Raw genomic sequence first — 24,762 nt, forward strand, 5'->3', positions numbered from 1 at the left:
ACAGATCCGGGAATTAATTAATCACTAAATTATCCCAAGGGTCCGTCCCTGAGTCCCCCACGTACCCCACGGACACTCACAGCTGGGGGCGGCGAGCAGGGCGAGGAAAAGCAGCAGCGGTTCCATTCTCGGTCTCAGGAACTGAGAATAACTTCCCAGCGGGCAGGGCCGTGAAGGTCTGTGTCTGGGCAGAGACGGGAGGTTCCTAGAACCAGGGGCTGGTATTTCACCAGGCAGGAGTTGCAGGCGGGTTTCCAGGCGGGTATAAAGGGAGCGACACCCCCAGGCAGGGAGCAGTGCATGGTGGGAAGCAGGTTCCCACATCCCCTGCCTGTCCCGGCGTGTGGCTCGGTGTCAATTGAAGCTCGGAAGGCAATTGTCAGAGGGCAGCTCTGGTCTGTGGCTCCAGCCTCCCAGCCGCCCCTGCTGCCTAGCGCCCGGTCTGTCAGCAGTGAGGCGATGGCCCGAGAGGTGGCTGCAGTTTGAGAAAGGAGAGAGAGAATCTTCACTACCTCGCAGAGGTTCGTGGCTTTGAGGCTAATTGAGCCCTCGAGGTGCTGTGGTGCCGGCGATGGGTTTGGGCGATTCTCCAACTAAAAAACTGAATTGAGTATTTGACAGACCAAACCAAAAGTTCGTAGCCCCGTTGTGCTCGGCGCTGCACAGACCCAGAGTCAAAGAGAGATCGGCATTTAGGAAGGGGCCGCATCCCCACGCTGAGGTGTCTGCTAGGGGCCTGCGTATATGGGTGAGCCTCGGGTGGGGAGTGTGGGGGGGGGGGGACACGATTTATTACAATTTTATTGTTTATTCATTGCGACCAGAAATCTCTGCTGGGATCCTCCAGTTTGGCCTGCAGACCCGCTCGCGCCACGCCTGCACTGCTGCGTACGGAGCCGGCTGGTCTGTGAGGACAAAGCACCAAGCGGGGCGCAGGAGATGTGGATGCGGTTCCTGGCTTTGCTCCTGGCTCACTGCGGGGAAGTCTCTTGTGTTCTCTGTACCTCAGTTTCCCCATCTGTGAAAAGGGGATAATAGCACTGACCGCTGCTTACAAAGAGCTTCCGAGTCCGATGAGAAGCACGTACCAGGGCTGCTAGTAACAGACACGAGTGTGTAGGGCTGCTCCATGGGCACAAGGGGGGGGGGAGGTAAATACCCAACCTAACCTTCTGTCTCTTGTAACTTGCTGCAGACAGAGGTGGGGGAGGATGGAAAGTGAGGACTGAACAAATGTAGGAAGAAGCAGGAAAGACACGAGACCCAGCCAAGCCAGTCTGGTCCTTGCCCAGAGTCCGGCTCCCAAAGCCCCTTTGGGGAGAACATGGGTTCACTTTTTCAATTTTAGAAAATAGGAGACTAAGGGGGAATAGGATAGAGACCTGTAAAATCATGACTGGTGTGGAAAGAGTGAATTGGGAAAAGCTATTCACTTATTCCCACAATATCAGAACTAGGGGTCACCAAATAAAATTAATAGGCAGCAGGTTTAAAAAAAAACAAAAGGAAGTTTATCTTCACTCAGGGCACAGTCAACCTGTAGAACTCCTTGCCACAGGAAGTGAAGTCTAGGACGTTAACAGTGTTCAAAAAAAGAGCTGGGTAGATTCATGGAGGTTAGATCCATCAATGGCTATTAGCCAGGCTGGGTAGGAATGGTGTCCCTAACCCCTGTTTGTCTGGAAATGAATGACAGGAGAGGGATCACGTGAGGATTACCTGTTCTGTTCCCGCTTCTGTGGCAGCTGGTATTGGCCACTGTCGGCAGACAGGATACTGGGCTGGATCGACAGTTGGTCTGACCCAGTCTGGCCTTCTTAGTCTGTTCTTCTGTTCTCTCTGGCTGCACGTTGCACTCTGCTCTCAGCAGTGCAGGAATATTTGTCTCGTGTCCCTAGAACACAGAGAGGTCCCGAAATATTCACCCGCTGCTCTGGGCACCGACCTGCCCTTTCACACGGATCCCTGCGCTAACAGGACAGAACAGCCTGGAACTGCGAGTCGCTGCTGCCCCCTGCCGGGCGCTGGCAGAGCGGCTCCCGCTGCAGCTCGGTTTGTGTTCGGGGCTGGGCCGCTTTCTGCTCAGTGTGTGCCTGGCGCAGTAATAGCGGGCGGTGTCCTCGGGCTTCAGGCTGGTCAGCGGCAGGTGCAGCAGGTTGCTGGGGATCTCCCTGGAGACTGTGAAGCCGCACTTGAAGGCCTGGGCGTAATTGATGGTAGCAGAAATTGGGTGTATTTCTCCGACCCTCTCCAGCCCCTTCCACGGAGCCTGCCGGACCCAGCGCATCCAGTAATTCTTTGAGCCGGAGGCTTTGCAGGAGAGGCGCAGAGAGTCTCCGGGCTTCTTCATATTCCCTCCGGACTTCACCAGCTGCACCTGGGACCGGGCACCTGGGAGTTAAGGGGTGTTAGAAGAACCGGTATAAAATCAGCGATAATTGTCTGGGCTTTGGCTCTGCCATTTGATCCGGGACACAAAATATCCTTCGAAGCCGCTACCATAAAAACAACTGCGACCCAAAGTGTCATTGTCCCTGGTGCTTGGGGAGAATATTCTCCAGGGACTGGCTGGTCACGGCCCAAGGATGGAAGAAGCAGGGGATGAGAAATCAGGGGGAGTTTTGGGGGTTGCCCTTGACTGCCTTCTTTATACTTCGACCCTACAATCGAGCATAACACCGGTTTCATTCCTGGTCTGCGATATCAGTGCGCAATTTGCTTGTGTGACGGCGCGTTGGGGGTCCCCCGTCTCCTGCACCCTGAAATGGCACAAACAGACTCCACCAGCCAGTAGAATTGAGGGTGGTTTATTGCTCCTTCAGGATACAGCATAGCACAGATGTAATCTGCTTACACGACCTGGGGCTAAGAGGCCTCAGTGCCCCCTTGAGATGGGGGGGGATCCCAGTTCCCTCCCCAGTTCCTTCTTCCCTGCTTTCCAGCCAGGAACTAACTCACTCTCTCCTCCAGCCCTGCCCCCCAGCCAGGGCAGCATTCCACCTCCCTTTGTTCCTCTCCATGGGGGTCAGCTGGCCAAACCAGTTGGGATACCCTCTTTGCATAGTGACTCATCGCTTGTCTGCTGGGTGGTGCTACAGACAGCAGCCAGAGAGTTAGCAGGTTACCCCCCACTACGTCACAGCTTGTGTGAACGATATCAAATCTGGATTCACAGAGATTCTCTCTGCTTCATTCTTTCTGCCTATGTCGTTCTGAGAAGGAAACGAGGCGTTAAATGCCCTCTGTATGGGGAGAAACCAATTCCCCTTTTCGGTAGGGATTTTGCGTTGCTCTGTGTGTATATGGCGCAGTAATAGGTGATGTCCGCAGTTGTCAGCGAGCGGAGCTGCAGCGACATCTGATTCCTGGCGGTGTCTCTGGCGATGCTGATCCGGCTCTGTACCGCGTTGGGTGCACCTACATACCCCAGGTTCTCTAAACCTTTCCCAGGACCCTGCCAGATCCGGGTCCCGTTGAATCCAGAAGAAATGGTGTAACCAGACACGGCGCAGCTCAGGGTGAGGGTCTCTCCGGGCTTCACCGCGCCCGGCCCGGACTGGACCAGCTGGATTTGGGACCGGACACCTGCACAGACACGAACCGTTACAGTTAAATCCTCAGCTCGCTCCCTGGGGCTTTGATTATTCCCTGCCTGGATTTCCCCTCCCGACTCACAGGGCGAGAGGGCGAGTAACAGCAGCAGCGACACCGCGGGGTCCATCCTGGGAAACGGAGCAACGAGAAGGAGGAAAAACTGAAACTCGCTTCAGCCCCTGGGCAGGCGGGTCCCGGAGAACCCAGGAGCTGCGATTTGACCCGGGCCCTGGCGGGGAGATTTGCATAAAGTCCGACACTTTATGAGCCGAGAACGGAGATTTTATCTTTGAGCGGGAGACCGAGAGAAAGGAAATCCCGCCCAGTCCAGGCAGGCCAGGGCCTGTGAGCAGCCGGAGCCTGCCCCTTTGTGGGGAGCCAGACCCCGAGATTTGCCCAAACATCGCACCCTGCAACGCCGCGCGTGTATAGAGTGTGTCCTAAGAGCGCTGCCTGCCTATTGCTGGGCAGCCTGTCTCCCCTCAGTGTCCTCTTTGTGTCACTCTGTCTGTCCGTCTGTCTGTCCTGGGTACCATCACTAGACATTCTCAAGGGTTTTTTTTATTGATGTTCCTTTGAGAACAAATGGCCACCCATCACTTTGCAAGAACCACGGCCTTTTCCTCCCTCCAGCACTCGGATGGACAAGCCCTTTCACCCCCCACCCCGGCACTCAGATCAGCAAGCCCACAGGCCAGGCCCCAGGGGACTGTGGGGGTCTCCCACACACTGCTGTAGCGGTAACTCCCTGCGCTCCATCGACTTTGACTCGGGTCAGTCGAATTCCGTTCTGCTTGGGCACAGCGCCCCCTGCTGGGGACACCCAAAGCTGCTGCTGCAGCTGCCGCTTGGGAAAAGGGGCATTTAGCTCCGCATGGCTGTAGGAATGAGCAGCCAGGTAGGAGGGGAAATTCCTGCGCTTCTCCCTGAAGCCTCTAGGCTCGGCCGCCCGATTCCCTCAGCGCCGAGCTCCGATTGCCCGGCCTGTCCCCAGCCCTTGTTCCTCTCAGTGCAGCAACAGCTCCCAGCCCCGCCCAGATGCGATGCGGGGGATGAACGGAATCCACTAGTGTCAAGGCTGGGGTGGGGTCGGGCTGCCTATTGGTCGCCTTAAACACTCGCTGAGGTAGCAGCTGTCAGATGTGCGCGCCTCTGGTGCCACCTGGCAAGGAGATTTTACTGCGGTTTTACCAATAATATAAACATTAATTTAGTTTATTTTTAATATAGGAAGTTCATGCCCTCATGGTGCTGAGCGCTGCACAGACTCACAGTGAGAGAGAATTTCTGCCCCGACGGGCTATTGATCCAACTAGGGAAGAAGGGAAAAAGGAAGAGGTGAACTAAATTCCCCAGCGTCAATTCCTCATCTGCATGTCGAGTTGAGAATTGAACCCAAATCTTCCAAAACGGAGTCCAGCCGCTTTCCTGCGAAGCCCCTTCCTGTAGTGAGACAGACATTCGGGGGCGGATTTTCAGAGCTGTTGGGTACCTGTAGTTTCCATTAGGCTCAGCTGGCGCACACTTCGGGACGTCGGGAATCTGCTCCCTTTCCACCGCACTTGCTCTGGCTTCAGGTGAATTTGTCTCATTGGGATCCCAGCTCCAGAGCCATAAACGTGATTCCCAGGGGAAACCCCTGTGACGTAGTGGGAGGTACCTTGCTGGTTGCTAAGCTGGGCAGTGGGTTGTGAGTTACCTCCACTGGCTGTACCACGACCCAGCAAAACAGGATGAGTCACTATGCAAACTAATATGGCCAGACACCCCCCATGGAGAGGAACAAAGGAAGGTGGATGCTGCCCTGGCTGGGGGGCAGGGCTGGAAGAGAGTTAGTTAGTGGCTGGCTGTCTGGGAGCATGGAGGAGACAGCCTAGGGAAAGGGGCTGGAGTTTAGGGGCCCGGTCTCCCCCATCTAAAGGGGGCCTGAGGCATCCTAGCCCAGCTCTGTGACCAGATTACATCTGTGCTGTGCTGTATCCTGGAGAGGCAATAAACTTCCTCTACTCCACCGGCTGGTGCAGTCTGTTTGTGCCATTTTGGGGTGCAGGAGACGGGGGACCCCCACCGCGCCATCACACTGGTATCATGGAGGAAGCAGCCTATGCAACAGGCTGGGATTTAGGGGACCAAGCTCCCTCATCTCAAGGGGGGCTGAGGTATCCTAGGCCTGCCCTGTAACCAGATGACATCTGTGCTGTGCTGTATCCTGGAGAAGCAATAAACCCCCTCTATTCTACTGGCTGGTGGAGTCTGTTCCTGCCACTACGGGGGTACAAGAGACAGGAAAACCCCAACGTGCCATCCCCTGTTACCCATTCCCATCCCCTGACAAGCAGAGGCAGGGACACCATTCCTGCCCATTCTCCCTTAAGGCTACGCCCTGAAATGCCGCAGGTGGCAGGTGCTCAGAGGCTGGAGCTGCCCCTTTGCACAAGGGCAGGGTTTGATCCAGACAATTGTCAATCGGCTGGGGGCGGGGGCGGCCTCAGGGCTCAGCCCGCCTGCTACCTGCCTCAGAACCTGCCTGTGACCCGGCCTCAGGGCTCAGCCCGCCCTCTGGTTGCTCTAAGGGCCCCGCTTCTCCCGCTGCCTTCCCTGGGAGGAGGCGGGAGCCTCACACTGGGCAGGGTCTGAGCAGCGAGTCCCTGGGGCATCCGCAGCGCGAGGCCGGATGCAGCTGTTCGTTCTCCCTGCGCCGGGAAACACCCGCTGGGCATCAGTTCCCTGCGCTCCCCGGGGACCTGGGCTCAGCAGCGCCGGTCTCCTTCCCAGCTGGGCGCGGGGACCGTGGGGCTGTGGGAGGGGGAACACTGCTCTTGTTATTATGCGCAGCTTGAGCGGCACCCCCAGGAAATCCCTGCCCGGTCCCTGCAGGGGGAGGTTTTTGAGCGAGCTCAGATTCGCTTCCCCTCCCTGTGCCCCTGGCGCAGTAATACCCGGCGCTGTCCTCCGCGCTCAGGCTGGTCATTTGCAGGTAGAAGTTGGCGCTGTCCTTGGAGGCTGTGAACCGGCCCTGCACGGAGGCGGCGTAGTGCTTGTTTGAGGAGTCATAGTAGCGGACCAGCCACTCCAGCCCCTTCCCCGACTCCTGCCTGACCCAGCTCATCCAGGTGCTGCTGAGAGCAAACCCGCTGGTGGCGCATTGCAGCTTATGGGCCTCTCCGGGCTTCTTCAGCGCCGGGCCCGACTGGGTCAGAACCACCTGCGAGCGGGCCCCTGGGGAGAAGGGAAACAGGGAAATTGGAAATTAAAACATTAGCAACGGATTGGAGCCGTGAATTAAAATCAACAGGAGTAAAAGGAGCCACATTGTCCAATAAAGGGGGTGAGACCCCAGCGTTAAGCGCTGTTACAAATCCCATCGCTGGCAGCATCCCCCTCAGAACAATCCCTTGTCCCTGCCGTGGGGGTATCGGGGGAAAATACCTTCCCAAGCCTCAATGAGCAGAACTAGAAGCAGCCAAAGTCTCATTGTCCCCGGTGCTGGCGGGGGAAGTTCTCAGGGAACTGGCTGGTCACTGCATAGAGCAGGGGGCTGCGGATTGTCCCTGCGGGTGCAGCCTGAGCAGAGAGAGGGGCAGATTTAAACAGGACACTCAGTCCCTATTTGCATATCCCCTCCCTGCGACACATAAAACCTCCTCACAGAAGGAGCCCAGGTCACTGGTCCAGGGATTCAGAGAATGGAAGAAGAGAGGGATGGTCACTCAGAGTCAGGGCGCTCATCTGGGACTCTGCGTGGACAGGTTTGGTTCCCTGCTCTGTCCCAGACTCCCCGTGTCACCCGGGACAAGGCGCCTGGCGCCGGATTGATCCGGGTATCGAGGTGTCAGGAGGGATTTTCTATAGTGCCCAGCTCCCATACATGCGCTGGTGTCAGAACACCCAGGTAAAGGTCCTGGTGTAACCGCACACGCTGAAGAAAAGTCAAGACGAATGGACATCCCGACCCCTCGTACCGCTCAGGGCAGAGTGGAGGTGGGTAGAGGTTGGGATGCTTGGATCGAACCACCCTGCACAAGGCAGAGGGCGGGAACTAGCCCCCTTCGCGGGTTGACACGTTATTGCTTGTGTCACAAGAGGGGCGCAGAGGCGGAGCCTTGTCTCGCTGGGAGGGGACCGGGAGCGTTCACGGGTCTCTGAGCCGGGCCATTCTCATGGGCATGTCAGGCCGGCTGGGCCCTGAGCCAGGCAGAGACACGGGAGCTTTGTGAGTAACAACCCCGGGCACAGGCACCGGAGAGTCACAGCCAGAGCCCCGCCCCCCAGTGTGACCATTAGCCCAGTCCCCAGGGTCTCCGCATTTTTGAAAACCCGGTTCCCCAATTTTAGAGCAGGCCCGGCTCTGCCCTGTGTCACTGTGTGCCCGGCGCAGCACTAGGGGGCGCTGTCTGCAGCTGTCAGCGAGCGGAGCTGCAGCGAGACCTGGTTCCAGACCCGGTCTGCAGAGATGGTGACTCGGCCCTGGAGGGAGGGGGCGGAGTTTCTGTCCCAGTCCTCGTTACCGCTTTCATAGCACATCTGCCCCGTCTACTCCAGCCCCATCCCTGCAGGCTGCCTCATACAGTTCCAGGCAGCGTCATCACTGTCCCCAGTATCCCCAAAGACGGTGCAGCTCAGGGTGAGGGTCTCTCCGGGCTTCACCGCCCACGGGCCGGATTTGATCAGTTACACCTGAGCGAGGACACCTGGGAAAGGAGAAAACAAGCCAAGACAATATTAACCCGCGAACCAATCCAGGGCTCTGTTCCTAGTTCCCCTCTGCCCCACGGACACTCACAGCCGGGGGCGGCGAGTAGGGCGAGGAGAAGCAGCAGAGGTTCCATTCTCGGTCTCAGGCACTGAGGGAAAGTCAGCGGGCAGGGCCGGGCAGGTCTGTCCCTGGGCAGGGAATGAGGCGCCTAGAACCAGGGGCTGGTATTTAACCAGGAGCCCGGGCAGGGTTTTGCATGCCAGTTCTCTTTGGGTATAAGAGATGTGAGGCTCTCGGCGCTCATGCGGGTTCCCGAGGCGGATTTAGGAGCTGGCAGAGGGAGACCTCAGTACTGGAGGTGTCACTGACAGTGTCCATTCGACACTGGGAATATCCAGTCCCTGTGCCACAGTCCATGCACAATGCGCTCCTCAGCTGTGCCTTGGGATCCAGTGCCCAGTGTGGACCTTGCAGAGGGAGTAAGAAGACACAGCACAGGTCTGTGAGAAGGGCTTACACCCCCCCCCCCCCCACCTCCCTAGCCCAGACTGGACCAGCTGAACTTTGAAAAACACAGCTGAGGGCGGTGATTTTTTTCAAAGATATTGATCCAGATGTGAATTACATCCGACAGCAGCTGTTCGACTGATTCTATTGCTCCATTACCGTAATCTCTGTAGTGTGCTTGCCTCACAGCGGCCTTGTGAGGAAGGAAGGGGCTCTCAGCCCCACTTCACACCAGGTTCCCCACGGGACAGATTTACCCAGGTGCCTCAGTACACAGAGCGGTACCTAACTGGCTGTGCCAAAGAGCCTGAGCGATGGAGGCCGCTAACTCCCACTGCCAGACAATGGAAATGAAGCGTCTGCTCCTTCCATGTGCGAAATCCGCCAGGGCCAGGCTGTCAGCGGTTTGCAGGCCCCTGGAGACACAGACAGATGCCGAGGGAGGGTCACCAAAGGGACGTGTAGCTCCCAGGTTAGTCACTGGGCGTTAGACGCCTGGACGCTTCTGGAAATCCCGCCGGCCCCTCTCTGCGTCGGCGAACACCCCTAAAGATCTGGCTCTGCGGGACTCGTCAGCCGTTACAGGGGGAGGCCGCGACGGATCAGGGAAGCGAATCCAAGTGTGTGAGCCCCAGGCTGGAGCCCTTAGCTCCGGTCCCCCAAATACGCACTGGCCGGAGGCAAAGGTGGGCGGAGGGAGAGGGGAGGGATTCCTCATTGGCACCGAGACCCGGAACAGGCGTGAATAGCTCAGCGCCTACTGGGTCTGTTCGCTGGGTCCCCGCGAGCTGCTACTTAAACAGGGCGGCCGAGTGACACATGGCACCGCCCAGTCTGTCTGTCTCCAGCCCAGTGTGTCCGAAACCTGCCCATCCCCCTCCGTCCCCAGACACATCCAACATCTCCGCCACCTCCTCTGTGTCTTCTCTCGTCTCCTTTCCTGCTCGGTGGTGTCCGCTCCGCCGGCTCAGAGGGATTTGGCTGCAAGCAGGGGACGTGGCTGGGCAGTGAAAGGGTTAAAACCCCGCGGCAGGTCTGTGTTTTATTGGTCTGGAGGCGCCTTCTCGGTTCTGTGCCCAGCGCCTTGTTGTTTGTGTCTCGGCTGCCCCCGCATGGCGGCCGCGGGTTCTGCAGCCTGGGTTTTTGAATGAGCTTCAGTAGGTTTTATGTCGCTGTGTCTCTCGCACAGTAATAGCGGGCGGTGTCCTCGGGCTTCAGGCCGGTCAGTTGCAGGTGCAGCAGGTTGTTGGGATTGTCCCTGGAGATGGTGAATCGGCCTTTCACGGAGTCTGAGTAAAATGTTTGGCTCCCATCAGTGTAAATGAGCGAGACCCACTCCAGCCCCTTCCCGGGAGCCTGCCGGACCCAGCTCATCCAGTAGCTGCTGAAGGTGAAGCCGGAGGCTTTGCAGGAGAGGCGCAGAGAGTCTCCGGGCTTCTTCACATCCCCTCCGGACTCCACCAAGTTGATCTGGGACCGGCCACCTGGGAACAAAACGCGACACAAAAGTTAATATCAAAACGTCAAATAAGAAATCTCCGTCCGTTTCTACAGTGTTTTTAGCTAGAAACTACCTGGCAAAGCTGCCCCCACGAAAACTAAATAGACCCAAAATTTCATTTCCCCTGTCGCTGGGTGGGAGAGCTGGCTGGTAACTGAACAGACACCGGGGCTGCGGGGTGTCTCTCTGGGTGCAGCCTAGGGGGAGAGAGACACCGATTTAAGCAGGCAGCGGTCACCTCCATTTGCATATTCCCCTCCTTATCAGAGACACAACCGCCTTCCCTTAACGAGCCGTGGAGTCTCTGGCAGAAGTCTACGTCCCCCTCCCTAGGTTGTTTGTGCAGCGCCTGGCACAGCGCCTGGAGCGGATGCCGATGGGCTCTCACAGCGCTGGGAGTTAAGGAGAAATGACGCTCGGAGTTTCAGGGCCTCCTCCTAGTTTGTGCCCCCAGAGGCTTCTTGGCAGCTTCTTGCGCAAGAACATCTTGAGCACGTACACTTCCACACTGCCATGTGGGAGATGTGTGGCAGTGTGGACGCTTTCTTGCAAGAAAGATCCCATAGTCATTTTAGACATAGGGCTTTCTTGCTCAAGAAACCCCTGCCACGACCACACTGCCCTCTTGCTCAAGAGCTCTTGCGCAAGAGATCTTACACCTGTTCTGGAGTGTGACCCATTAGCCACTGTTCCCGGGGCTGCGATTGCAGGGGCAGAGCCCCTAGGGGGAAATGGACTCGCTTCCTCTCTCTATGCCGCGCTCTCTCTCTCTCTCTGGAAGTCAGAGCTGTATCATTTGCAGCAGGGGGCCGGGGTGCATATAGGGGATTTCTTGGCGAAATAACCTCACATTGGCCCCGAAATCTCTGCTCCCTCTTTTGCACTGAGGCGTCCGTTTGGAATCTCCTCTGAGCGGGAGGGTCACATCCGGGAGCAGCTCAAACATGCAAAGGGTTTGGCCAGTGGTAGGATATGAGCCCTGCAAGGCAAAGGTGGAGCGACAGTGACATCACAACGGCCTTTTACAGCTCTTCAGCTGATTGGCTAAAGCCATTTCACAGGGAGACCATGACAAAGCCAGGTGGGACAGGAGCGATCTCAGAGACCTTTGTGGCTTTGCCACAGGAAAGAGAATTGATGGTCCCAGATGTGGGCTCAAACGAGGAGGTGCTTCTATGGAGATTTCTCCCCCTCCCCCCAGGCCGCCGCCGCCTCAGCCGCAAATAGCACCTGGGACCGGACACTGAGAATAAGGACACCTTACGAACCAGGAGATTCTGCCCCAGGAGAATCCTGGGGGTCCTCACTGCAGAAGGGCAAATCAGCTCTCACCGCTGCGCGACGGGTGCCTGCTCCACCGGCCCAGAGGGACTTTGGCTGCAAACAGGGGACGTGGCTGGGCAGTGAAAGGGTTAAAGCCCCGCGGCAGGTTTTATGGTTTATTCGCCTGGAGGCGCCTTCTCCGTTCTGTGCCCCGCGCCGGGTTGTTCGTGTCTCTGCTGCCCCCGCGTGGCGGCCGCGGGTTCTGCAGCCTGGGTTTTTTCAAGCGCATCAATAGGTTTCGCTTCGCTGTGTCTGTCTGATACAGTAATAGCGGGCGGTGTCCTCGGGCTTTAGGCCGGTGATTTGCAGGGACAGCAGGTTGTTGGGGTTGTCCCTAGAGATTTTGAATCGGCCTTTTACTGAGTTTGCGTAAAATTGTTGACTCCCATCAATGTAAATTTGTGCGACCCACTCCAGCCCCTTCCCGGGAGCCTGCTGGATCCAGCTCATATGTAGCTGCTGAACGTGAAGGCGGAGGTTTTGCAGGAGAGGCTCAGAGAGGCTCCGGGCTTCTTCTTATCCCCTCCGGACTCTACCAAACTGATCTGGGACCGGGCACCCGGGAACAAAGACGGGATACGAGCATTAGTATCGAACTGCCAAACACAAGCTATTTCTCCGCCTCTGCAGTGTGTTTGGCTAGAAAATACCTGGCAAAGCTGCCACCACGAGAACTAAATAGACCCAAAATTTCATTTTCCCAGTTGCAAGGGGCAGAGCTGGCTGGTAACTGCACAGACACCGGGGGCTGCGGGGTGTCTCTCCGGGTACAGCATAGGGAGGGAGAGAGACCGATTTAAGCAGGCAGCGGTCACCGCCATTTGCATATTCCCCTCCTTATCAGAGACATAACCGCCTTCCCTTAACGAGCCTAGTCACTGCCATGGAGTCTCCGGCAGAAGGAGTCTCCTTCCTCCTCCCTGTGTGTTTGTGCAGCGCCTGGCACAGCGCGGGGGGCGGGTCCCAACGGGGCTCACATAGAGCTGGGGAGATAAGAAGAAATGACGTCACTTAGCTCATCATTCATTTCTAGGGGTTGTCTGGGAATCGGCTGTGGGGAAGGGAAATAGTTTAATTGGCGTTAGTGGCTTTGGCTCACTTGGTGCGAGGGGGAATCGGTGTTTGTTGTAAGCCCGGAGGTGCGCACATTTCTCTTCGCTGCTCAGATTCGGTGGGAATTGTCACTCTGGGGGTTTAACGCAATTCGGTGTCTGGATCCCACAGACGCTCAATGCGATTTTTGCTCTTTTACACCCCTTGGGACTGGCGAGCCCCAGTTCGCACTGTGTCTGTAACTTCCCCCCTAGCTCTTTCATGCTGCGCTCAGTGCCCCTCAATTCCGACATCCAGCCCTCTGTTCCCTCAACCCCGATACTGCCCCACACTCCTGAGCCTCAGGAGGCAAGGCCATTTCAGGGAGAATTTCTAATGTAAAACTGGGAGCCCACTTTTGATCTCTTTTGACTGGATGCGGACACACTGGAGCGGGGCTCTTGGCTCTAGCGGCCTCCCAGCCTGGCTGCTCTATTGTTAATTCCCTGCCCTAAGGAAGCGACCAAGACACCCACGTGAGCTCAATCTTAGAACCATAGAACTAGAAGAAACCTCAGAAGGTCATCAGGTCCAGCCCCCTGCTCTAGGCAGGACCAATTCCAACTAAATCAACCGGGCTTTGTCAAGCCGAGACTTAAACATCTCTAGGGATGGAGACTCCACTATTTCCCTAGGTAACGCATTCCCATACTACTTCCCTAGGTAACTAAGAGCCTCACACCCTGAATGATCCGTGTTTGCTGTGCTTCTCCCTCCCCTGAACCTGTCAAACCCCAGACAAGGCCAAATATCTCCTGGAAAACGAGCCAGAACGTACCTGTCCAGATGCCCTGAAGGGGTAGATTCCTAAGCTTGTGTTCTTGCAGTGACAGGGAGACATGGAAATGAGGATACTTCTCCACACAGGAATCAAAGGTGGTTCCCAGAGTGGGCTTTGAACCGACAGCTTGGTTCGGAGCCCAGAACACCCAATGAGGGAACAGACAGGCACTGACGTGGGCCGCTTTGTTAGACCACTCAGCCACCCTGACATGGCTAAGGGGCAATTTCTTTCGACCATCGTTTTCTTAAATGTTTGCGTTCCTTGGGAGAGTCCAACATGCAAGCTGAGCCCAGACGTGAATGGGGGTGGAGAGATTGCAGGTTGGATCAGAACTTCCCAGAGAACAGAAGAGACACATAGTTTTGGTCAGACCATTCTCCTGCCGGACAAGGGAGAAGCAAAGAGACAGAAATGAGAAAAGATCCCAACCCAGCTGGGAAATAAACTGATGGGTGATTGACAGAACCTCAAGCATAACTCTGGAAGCAAAGCGGACACAAGCCCAAGCAGCAAACTGTGACCGACTGGGCCGGTCTGGGCACAGCTGAGGGCATCTGCTCAGGGCAAATTGCTCAACTTCGGGGCTCCTTACAGCCCCCAGACTGGTGACCTTTCCACAGGCCACAAACCAGTCCCACAGAGCGCTTCAGAAGCCTGCCTGAAGCCTCATAGCAAAACCCCTTGACACCCCAGCAATATCCGTGCCCCAAAGGGCCCCGGGCCTCATACACAGGTTGGGGGGTCTTAGAACCCAATCCCACCTACCCCGAACAAGTTCTGTCTGGTTCCAAGAAACCAGCCACAGATCTCTGGTCAATTTACCCTCTGGACCTTACCCACAAATCACGCTGAGCCACTCCTTTAGCATCTAACATCTAAAGGTTTATTACTACTGTGACGTAGTGGGGGTACTTGCTGGGCTGTGATGACCTCTGCTGTCTGGAGCAAGACCCAGCAGGGAAAACCTCACTATGCAAAGGTAATGCCAAACTTGTTGAACCAGACACCCCCCATGGAGAGGAACAAAGGAAGGTGGAATGCTGCCCTGGGTGGGGGGCAGGGCTGGAAGAGGGTTAGTTAGTTGCTGTCTGTGAGCATGGAGGAGACAACCTAGGGAGAGGAGCTGGAGTTTAGGGGCCCAATCTCCCCCCATCTCAAGGGGGCCTGAGGCATCCTAGCCCAGCTCTGTGACCAGATTACATCTGTGCTGTGCTGTATCCTGGAGAGGCAATAAACTTCCTCTATTCCACCGGCTGGTGCAGGAGACGGGGGACCCCCAACGTGCCGTCACAACTACAATAAAGAAAAGCATGAGAGTAAGGTTGCTAAAGAATCATACATTACATGCATCGAATCTCCCAGTTCTCGATGCAGGCTCTAGCAGAGATGTTACAGCTGCTGGCTTAAGAGTCCTTGTTGCACATCCTAGAATCAGGATGGGTCCACGGTTCTTTCCGGCTCTTCAATCCCTGAACTGCTGCCTCTGGGATGAAGTGCTGAGCTGAGGAACCAAGATGGAATCGACCACATGGTCTAGTTATCCTTCCTTTCTGGTCTCTTCTTGGCTACAGCAGGTCACCTGGCCTATGGCCTATTCCTGTGTTCCCTGCTGGTAGCCCTTAGGTATGAGTCACCACTCTTGAGGTGTTTCCTTGGCCTATGGAGGGCTATTGTTTCAGAGCTTTGCTCGTTAGCATCTTCATAGGCTGAGGTGCTTTGCCCATAGTTCAACCACATTTAGAGAAACATTTGGTATCCACAGAAAATACATGCTTATAACTTCACATACCCACATTATACAAATCACATGAATAGCATATATGGAATCAGAAGAAAGTAGGCTTCTATTGGACACCTCACACGGGTTAACCCGTGGGGTGAACCTACGCCTGACGCAACAGATAACAGTCTCTGACCTCGGCTTTATTTTATGTAGCTAGCGCAAGTTCACACTTTTTCGCCACGAAAAAGCCGGCACAAAGTCCCCCCACTACTAAAAATTATACAGTCGAATTTCCCCTATTCCTGATCATGGTATTTCCCCTGCTAGATAGGTATGAGAGCCCAGCTCCCTACCCCATTTCCCCCTCAAGCTCCTGGAACTCTCTCACATGACAGTGGCCTCCACCACCAAACAACCCCGCCGACAGCGCTTCCTGCTGCCTTAGGCTGACTCGTGTCTGTCCCCAGACGCCACCCGGAGCCCCGCTTGCAAATTAGGGCCCCGCTCTGCAGCCTGCTCCAGCTTCCACTCCCAGCCCGCTCGCACACACATCTGCATACGTGCTCACGCGGCTCCGCCCCTGCTGATGATCCAAGACCCTGTCTGCCTGTGTTCCACACTCTCTCCTGTCCAGCCAGACCCGGCTCTTCAGCTGCTCAGCGCCCGGCAGATAGACCCCGGGAGCCTTTCTCAAGTGATGCCCGCTGCTGGGGTGGGGGTGGGGGGTTATGGGAATGCAGCAGGACGGGCGACAAACGGGCACAGCAAGCGGGGGTGTACCTGGCCACACACCCCGGCGGGGAAACCGAGCAGCTTGGCCCCATCTCAATCCATTTCTCGCTGGTGTGTTCCTGTCCCCCCGCCCCCATGAAACGAGTCACCGGGGGAGCAGATGGAGCTGGGGGCGTGCTGCTCTTCTGCTCCCGCTGCTGCCAGTGCGCGCTGGGGAAGGGGTTCTGCTGCGGATGCCAGGAACTTGAGAAAGGCTCCCGGGGTCTGTCTGCCGGGCGCTGAGCAGCGGGCTGGACCTGGGACCGGGCACCAGCAATGGAAGAAACACAGAGAATAAAATGAATCTCTTGCTTTTATGCCAGTGAAATGATTTATTTTTGTGGGAGGTGTGATGTCCATTCGGCCATTCTCTGGTCGCTGTGCTTGGGCTGTGGGCTATGGGTGACCCCTACTAGCCTGAATCTGTAAGCACTGACCAGTGGGAGTCACTCTAAAGACCCTCAGATCACATAGTCTATGGCCCAACTGGTTCTTACCTGTCCAGGGAAGGGGTCCGAAGAAAGGACGGGCGTGGCTTGAAGAAGGGGCAGATTTTGGCTGGGATGAAATGAAGAGAGGAGACTAAGCTGAGTACTCAGGGGTCAGGGGCCGGTTGACATTATCCCAAGGGGTCTAAGGCTGCCTGGCCCTGACTACTGTAACCACACCAGTCTATGCTGTGCTGTATCCTAGAGAAGCAATAAACCCTCTCTAGTCTACTGGCTGGCGGAGTCTGGCCTTGCTGTGGACAGGGGTGGAGGATCTCGGGGTTTCCGGACGCGCCTTCGCAGGAGGTTTGAAAGCCCCCCGGCAGTCAGGAGGGCTGGACCCATAGAACTTGAAGGGCCTTTAATGACAAGATCAGTTTGTGGGAGGCGAGTAGCGCTGTTCTATCCAGGGGAGGTGTTCAGGAAACGAAAGAGTTAACCCGTGTTTTCCATCCTGAGAGGCCTTCGCTTTCCTGCGCTCCACTTAGGGCTTTTTTGCGCGTGTCTCTGCTGCCCCCGTGTGGTAAACGCGGGACGTTCTTTAGCTCTGGTTTGTGTACGAGCAGCAGCAGGGTTCGTGTCACTGTGTCTCCACAAGTAATAGCGGGCGGTGTCCTCGGGCTTCAGGCCGGTCATTTGCAGGTGCAGCAGGTTGTTGGGATTGTCCCTGGAGATGGTGAATCGGCCTTTCACGGCATCAAGATAGTGTGTAGTACTCCCAGCATTGCTGATAAAAGCGACCCACTCCAGCCCCTTCCCCGGAGCCTGCCGGATCCAGTTCATATGATAGCTGCTGAGGGTGAAGCCGGAGGCTTTGCAGGAGAGGCGCAGAGAGTCTCCGGGCTTCTTCATATCCCCACCGGACTCCACCAAGCTTATCTGGGACCGGGCACCTGGAAACAAAGGCGCGATACGAACATTAGTATCGAAATATCAAATACGAAATCTCCGTCCGTTTCTCCAGTGTTTTTAGCTAGAAACTACCTGGCAAAGCTGCCACCACGAAAACTAAATAGACACAAAATTTCATTTCCCCTGTCGCTGGGTGGGAGAGCTGGCTGGTAACTGAACAGAGACCGGGGCTGCGGGGTGTCTCTCCGAGTGAAGCCGAGAGAAAGAGACACCGATTTAAGCAGGCAGCGGTCACCGCCATTTGCATATTCCCCTCCTTATCAGACACACAACCGCCTTCCCTTAACGAGCCAAGTCACTGCCATGGAGTCTCTGGCAGAAGAAGTCTCCTTCCTCCTCCCTAGTGTGTTTGTGCAGCGCCTGGCACAGCGCGGGGAGCGGATCCCGATGGGCTCTCACAGCGATCGGGAGTTAAGGAGACACAGGCAATAGCAGCGCGTGGGATTGTTGGACTCGGCAGGGCGCTCCTAGGGGCCGGTAGCCCGCCCGGGAAATGGGAAAGGCCCGGGTCTCCCAGCCCCGCTACTGCAGCACAGCGCAGAGGACCCGGGCCCGTTTACACCGTCCGGGACCTTCGGAGCTAGGATCGAATTAACCGTCTGTAGGATCCAGGCACCGAATCGCATTGAACCCCTTTGAGCCCGTAGCCCCGGAGCAGCGATTCCCACCGAATCAGCACAGAGAGGAGAAATGTTCGCACCTCCGGGCTCACAATGAACATGGACACACACCCCGCCCCAGCCATCACCACTAGAGCCGAAGCCACTAACACCAATTAAACTTTCCCTTCCCCACAGCCGATTCCCAGGCAACCCCTAGACATGAATGGCAAGAATTAATGACGTCATTTATCTGTCTCTCCCCAGCGCTGTGAGAGCCCCATCGGGACCCTCCGGGCTTCTTCCTCTCCTTCCCCAGGCACTACCTGCGGGGTTTGCCTGGCGCTGCAAAACGCCTGGGGGGGGGGGGGCGGATTCTGCTCCTGGAGTTGCAGGGCGCGGGGAGGGGCGAGCTTTACAAAGGAAACTGAGTCAGAGAACTTGCTTCTTACGAGCGGACAATTAATCCCAGTGCTCAGCGCGCTGCCCGAACCGGCAGGGGAGTTGCTGCTAAATGCCAGCAGGGAGCCGGCCCTGACGCAATGGGGCTGAGCTGCCTTTCAACTACACGCTCCATAAGGCTACTCGGGGAGTTGGGTTGAGGAGTAAGAGGGATCGGCACCAGGTGATCTCCCCATTGACGGTCGTCGCCTGTCACCAAGTGGCCAATCGATCCCATTTCGAGCTGCAGCTACTCTGTTCATACAGACTCTCCACCCTTCACCTCTGTGGCTACCCCCCCCCCCGCTTTGTTCCCCATATTTGTTCTCTGGCCCTGTCCGGAAGACAGGGACCGGCCCCGTGTGCTCGGTGCTGCATAAACACTCACTGCCACAAACTCTAGGAATTTACTCTCCAGCACGGCCCTCCCCACCAGGGTGGGATTAAGACCTTTAGAGGCCCTAAGCTCTGCAAAAGATTATGGTGACCCCCATATGTTATTCAAAATAAAAACAATACTATACAGTAAAATCATTTGTGTGTGTGTGTGTGTGTGTGTGTGTGTGTGTGTGTGTGTGTGTGTGCCCTAGCTTTGCTGGTGCCCTATTGGGTAATCCAGCCCTGTTCCCCACCATACTCCTCTGTGGGCTTGGCTCCTGAAAGATACCTGGGACATGAATGGAGAGTGCCCGGCGCCTGGCAGTGGACACCAGCAGTCAGGGATGGGTAGGCCCTGTTCCCCCCCCCCTTCCCCCCCTGGCCACTTTGGTGCTATGCCATCCCTATCTGTCTGTCTATCTCAATGCGCCCAACCTGTACCCATCCATCCACCTCCATATGCATCCTATCTATCTATCTATCTATCTATCTATCTATCTATCTATCTATCTATCTATCTATCTATCTATCTATCTATCTATCCCCATACACTCCTGTGGGGGTTTCCCACCTCCTGCACCGCCATGATGTCAGGAACAGACTCCACCAGCCAGTAGAATAGAGGGAGTGTTTTGCTTCTCCAGCATACAGCACAGATGTTCCAGGGCAGGCCTAGGATGCCTCCGCCCCCCCTTGAGATGGGGGAGACTGGGCCCCTAAATCCCAGCCCCTTCCCTAGGCTGTCTCCTCCATGATCCCAGACAGAAACTAACTCCCTCACTTCCACCCCTGTCCTCCAACCAGGGGAGGCATTCCACCTTCCTTTGTTCCTCTCCCTGGGAGGTAACTGGTCAAATAGGTTATCTCCCTGTCCAATGAACTACTGGACTGGGCCGTGGTACAGACAGCAGCCAGTGGGGGTGTGACGGTGCATTGGGGGTCCCCCGCCTCCTGCACCCCCGATATGTCACGAACAGACTCCACCAGCCAGTAGAATAGAGGTGGTTTATTGCTTCTCCAAGATACAGCACAGCACAGACGGAATCTGGTTACAGGGCAGGCCTAGGATGCCTCAGCCCCCCTTGATATGGGGGAGGGGGTCTCGGCTTCTAAACCCCCCAGGCTGTTGCTGAGGCTGCTTCCTCCATGCTCCCAGACAGAAAACTAACTAACTCTCCTCCAGCCCTGCTCCCCAGCCAGGGGCAGCATCCACCTTCCTTTGTTCCTCTCCCTGGGGGGTAGCTGGTCAGACAGGTTGAGATACCCTCTTTGCATAGTGACTCACCGCTTGTCTTGCTTGGTGGTGCTACAAACAGCAGCCAGTGAGTTAGCAAGTTACCCCCCACTACGTCACAGGGGGTCACCCAGAGCCCAATGTGGGGCAACCAGCAAGGTACCAACACTACGTCACAAGGCTGTCCGTCCATCTGTCTATCCCCATACCCCCCCCCTCTCGCTCACTTTATTCTCACTCTCCCTCCCTCTGTTTTTAGTGATGTTGTGGCCATGTCAGTCCCACAGACACCAGCAGGGTCAGATAATGTCTTAGATTGGGCCACCTTCTGTGGGCGAATGAGACCTGCTTTTGCACTCACTCAGCTCTCCTTGCCTAGGAAGGACTTGTTCTCTCTCACTATCCTTCCTTTCCCAGCATGCATCTGCCCGTCTAACCCGATAACCCAGATCTCTCCCCAAAAGGCAGGTCCCAGCAGCGCCCCGAGGTGGGCTACTGAGGAAGACAAAGGAAACCACCAAATGCTTCCAAGAGGTAAAACTTTCCCCTGGCTTTGGAAAGTAGCACCCGAGTTCCCCTCCTTCCCTCCGCCCACCCTCCCGCACGCCAGCCACCATGGTGCAGGACAGCCTGACACTCAGTGAACCCTTGAGAGTGTTTGGAAGAACTTGGACCTCTAATGAGGCCCTTTGTGCCTCCGTTGCACATCGCAGGGCCCCGCAGCCCTAGCCCAGGTCCCCAGGGTGGACTGTGCTAAGGCTGACAGAAGAGGTTATACATTTGGAGAAGAACAATAGAGTGCAGGATCAGAGGCAATGCTGGACCACCCAAGGCATTTACCAGGAGCTCCTTATGTTCCTGTGTAAGCAGACAGGAACCCCCCTGTAACATCCATCTTTGCTTGCCTGAAGCATACAGGGCACACAGAGCAGGAAGCCTTGAACAGAAGGCCTGGACATGCAGGCTGCTGTGACCCTGAATGACTGTAAACAGAGATATGCCAATTGCTGATCAAGAGGCTGCCAAGGAGTGCCCTTGACTGAAATCCATATTGATACGAACACACAGCCGCCCACGGGGGGAGGAATCTCTCTCCCAGTAAAAAAAATGTCCAGTACTCACAATTTAGTTATCTCTCTTGCAAGTGTAAATTAAGTTAAAACTCCCTTGTAAGAACTGGGGTCACAAAGACAGACCAGTACAATTTGGCATCTTAGATAAGAAAGAGGATACAGGCCCCTATGGGTATAAAGAGGGGTCCAGCAGCACATTTACTCTGAGTGTCAATCTACCATCTATCTGCTGGCCGAGTTACGTGTTTGACCTCCTGAAGTTCCATGGGGACACCCACCTCGTATTCGTCTTTCCTAGGAATTGAGGGACCAGCCTTGGCTTGACCCGCTGGCGTTGAGAGGCACAGAAGGGGGTAAAAATTTTACCTGTATGTGGTCCTTTGTCTTGCCTGACACCAGTGTGACGGCGCGTTGGGGTTTCCCCGTTTCCTGCACCCCCGTAATGGCTCGAACAGACTCCACCAGCCAGTAGAACAGAGGAAGTTTATTGCTTCTCCAGGATACAGCACAGAACAGATGTAATCTGGTTACAGGGCAGGCCTAGGATGCCTCAGCCCCGCTTGATATGGGGAAGTCTGGGCTCTTAACTCCCAGCCTGTTGCCTAGGCTGCTTCCTCCATGCTCCCAGACAGAGACTAACTAACTCTCCTACAGCCTTGCCCCCCAGCCAGGGGCAGCATTCCCCCTTCCTTTGTTTCTCTCCCTGGGGGGTAGCTGGTAAGACAGGTTGAGAGACCCCTTTTCCATAATGACTCATCCCCTGCCCTGCGGGGCCATGCTACAGACAGCAGAGGTCGCCCACAGCCCCAGCAAGTTACTCCCTACTATGTCACAGCGTGCTTCCCCTTTTTGTGCAGTCTTTGAGAGTAACATCCAGCTCTGCCACAGCTTTAGTGTCCCCCTGTCAATGGTTGGTAAACTGAGGCACGGATAATGGAACCTGCCCGAACGCTGTTGGCTGTTAGAACCAAACCCAGGTGTCAGGAGCTCTCGCCCAGTGTTCCCGTCCTCACGCTGTGCGCTCCGACACCTAGTCACGTGGCATTGACGTCACCCTTAGAGCCCAGGTGCTGGACTATGGGAATTCTCGGATCCCCGGGGCGGCTCCCCGGCCGTTCCCAGCCACCCTCCGCCTCGCCCCTTTGCCACAAAGACGCGTTCAATTTCCTGCAAGAAGCGGAGCCTGTTCAAAAGTCGCTCTGCGGAGCTGACAGCCCCGGAGTCCGGCACAGGGTGGTGGCTGGGCACCCGCCCGGGAGGTGCCCTCACTGCCGGATTCCTCACCCGCCCCCCTTGGCGCTGCCTTTCGAGTCACACGGAGTTTGGGAGCGAGGGGGGATCGCGGCTCTTTGCGTTCCCATTGTCTCAGTGGGGCGGTGAGAATCCGCTTCCCCTTTTTGTACCAGCCCCGGGTTGCTCTGTGTCACGGCGCAGTAATAGGTGCTGTCCGCAGCGGCCAGCGCGCGGAGCTGCAGCGAGACCTGGTTCCTGGCGGTGTCTGCGGGGAGGGTCGCTCGGCCCCGCAGCGCGCTGTTGTATTCAGTGTTCCACTGGCCAGACCTGTACCACGTGCGCCCCACCCACTCCAGCCCCTTCCCCGCGGGCTGCCGGAGCCAGTGCCAGGCAGCGCTGTCGGTGGAAACCGAGTCTCCGGAGATGGTGCAAGTGAGTATCAAGGACTCCCCGGGCTTCGCCGCTCCTGGGCCCGTTTCCCGCAGCTGCACTTGGGAGAGGACCCCTGGGAGGGAAACACGGAAATGAAGGAGTGAGTCAGTCCCACAGATCCCTGGGAATATGAAAATTGAACACCCTGGAGGGCGCCTAAGGGAGTCACCTGCCACCTAATTCCACTGGGATCCGGGCACCTAATTCCCTTAGGCTGGTCTCGAACAGCTTCTCTTCTGTCCTCAGCGCAGCAGGGATCCCTCCGGACCCCCAATAGCCACGTACCTGAAGGGGCCTCCACCATGAAAAGGAAAATCAGTAGAAGGTTCATCTTCAGTGATGTGCAAACTGTCTCCAGCACCCAGGACCCGGCAGGTCTGTGTCTCGGGGGAGTCTGAGGCGCCTAGAACCAGGGGTCGGTATTTAAACAGGAACCCGCCGGAGTAGGGATTTGCATGCGAGTTTCGCCATGTGAATATAACAGGTCTGACGCGGGCCTACACGGGATCTCTCTGGGACCGCTGTCGCCTTCAGGGAGTGAGCTCAGATCAGCTAAGTGTGAAACCGCCGAAGGTATCTGGATGCCCGAACTCAGCTTAAATAAACAGCGTTTAGTCATTTAACTCTCTTAATGGCCTTTGGAACTCGCAGCCCACATAAGCGCATGGCGAAGCCTTCTCAGGAATGAAGGAATCTTTGGATAAGATAAAACATGCCCCTTCTTTTGTCGTATTGGCTGGGATTTCAGGAAGGCCCAGGGGAATTAGGAACACCAAATTTAGAAAGATTTGGCAGCTTAACTCCCTTACAACAACTCTGAAAACATCCCTCTGCTAAGTAGAGCGTAAGTCGAAAATCCGTTTCATTCCATTTTACCATGTTTATCTCTATTGAGCTTTTCAAGAATATTTCCCGGGGAGCCAGATTTCCAGCCCCTGACATTAGTGTAGCTCCAATGACGTTAATGGGCGGGACCATCCAATGGAATCAGTTGTCCATAGCTCCATTGGAATCGATGGGACCAGATTCCCAGCTGGCGTGAATCAATCGCTCTCCTCTGGAGTCAATGAGGCCGGATTTCCCGCCCGCACAAACCAGAGCAGTTTAGTCCGAGCCGGTGGAATTGTGGGTATTTCCACAGGCTGGGAACCTCGGCCGCTGTGCGTGGCGCTGTAACTAGCTCTGGCCCCTCAGTGCGGGGCCACGTGTGTTACTGTTGTTGTTATAGTCAGTTACTGCTGTAGCATGTTGAGGCCACAGCCAGAGATCAGGCCTCCGTGATCCCAGCGGCCACAGACACCCGCCGGGCAATGAAGGCCGCTACCCCAAAGGGAGGACAATCTGCGGGTTGGATTCGCCAAGCAGCCCCGGGATGCGCATGCTCAGGACCCATCAGACATCAACGCGAAGGGGGTGTCCGAATTCCCTGCGGGACTTGGAACGTGCCACGGCAGGCGGGTGCCAGACACACGAGCGTGCGGAACGGAGCCGCGAGATAAGGACGTTGTTGATTAGTGCGTGAAACGTGCTGAGATCGGGGGAATTTCGGGTTGAGCGGGACGTTGCAATGGGGAGGTGAATAACGCTGGGTTGCTGGGATGAGATACCCCATGAATGGAAGGGGGCAGTGACCAAAGAGAAGAAGCTGCGGACACAGGACCCTGCTCTGCTGAATTCTGAGGCTGAGCGCTGATTGCCAAAGCCCCCAGAGATGCCGGGAACTCACTTCCCAGCCATCTCACGGGGCTGGCCTGTGACCAAACCCTGCCTGTGCAAATCCCGGCCGGAGAGGGGACGATCCGGCGCAGTGTTTGCAGGTCACTGGTGAGGGAACATTTCTCCCCGGGCTCACGTTGCGTTTTGCTGCCCCCGTGAGGCCACGGGCGGCGCTTTCGCGAGATTGTGAACGTGATTCTGGGGATTTGTGTCAGACCAGGGAAAACCTCCCGCTGCCCCGCCCCTGTTCTCTGCCTGCCCCCTT

General features: G+C 56.3%; 1 gene segment (V, D, J or C); it reads right to left on the minus strand.

Moving 5' to 3' along the window:
• Positions 1–4,583: 4,583 nt before the first annotated feature.
• On the minus strand, positions 4,584–7,243 carry LOC142821219 (Ig heavy chain V region 3-like). The segment is given in 3 exon segments: positions 4,584–5,037; positions 6,534–6,813; positions 7,024–7,243. Coding segments are annotated over 3 exon segments (411 nt in total).
• Positions 7,244–24,762: the final 17,519 nt, after the last annotated feature.

The sequence above is a fragment of the Pelodiscus sinensis genome, chromosome 30, assembly GCF_049634645.1.
Source record: "Pelodiscus sinensis isolate JC-2024 chromosome 30, ASM4963464v1, whole genome shotgun sequence".
Classification (NCBI taxonomy): Eukaryota; Metazoa; Chordata; order Testudines; family Trionychidae; genus Pelodiscus; species Pelodiscus sinensis.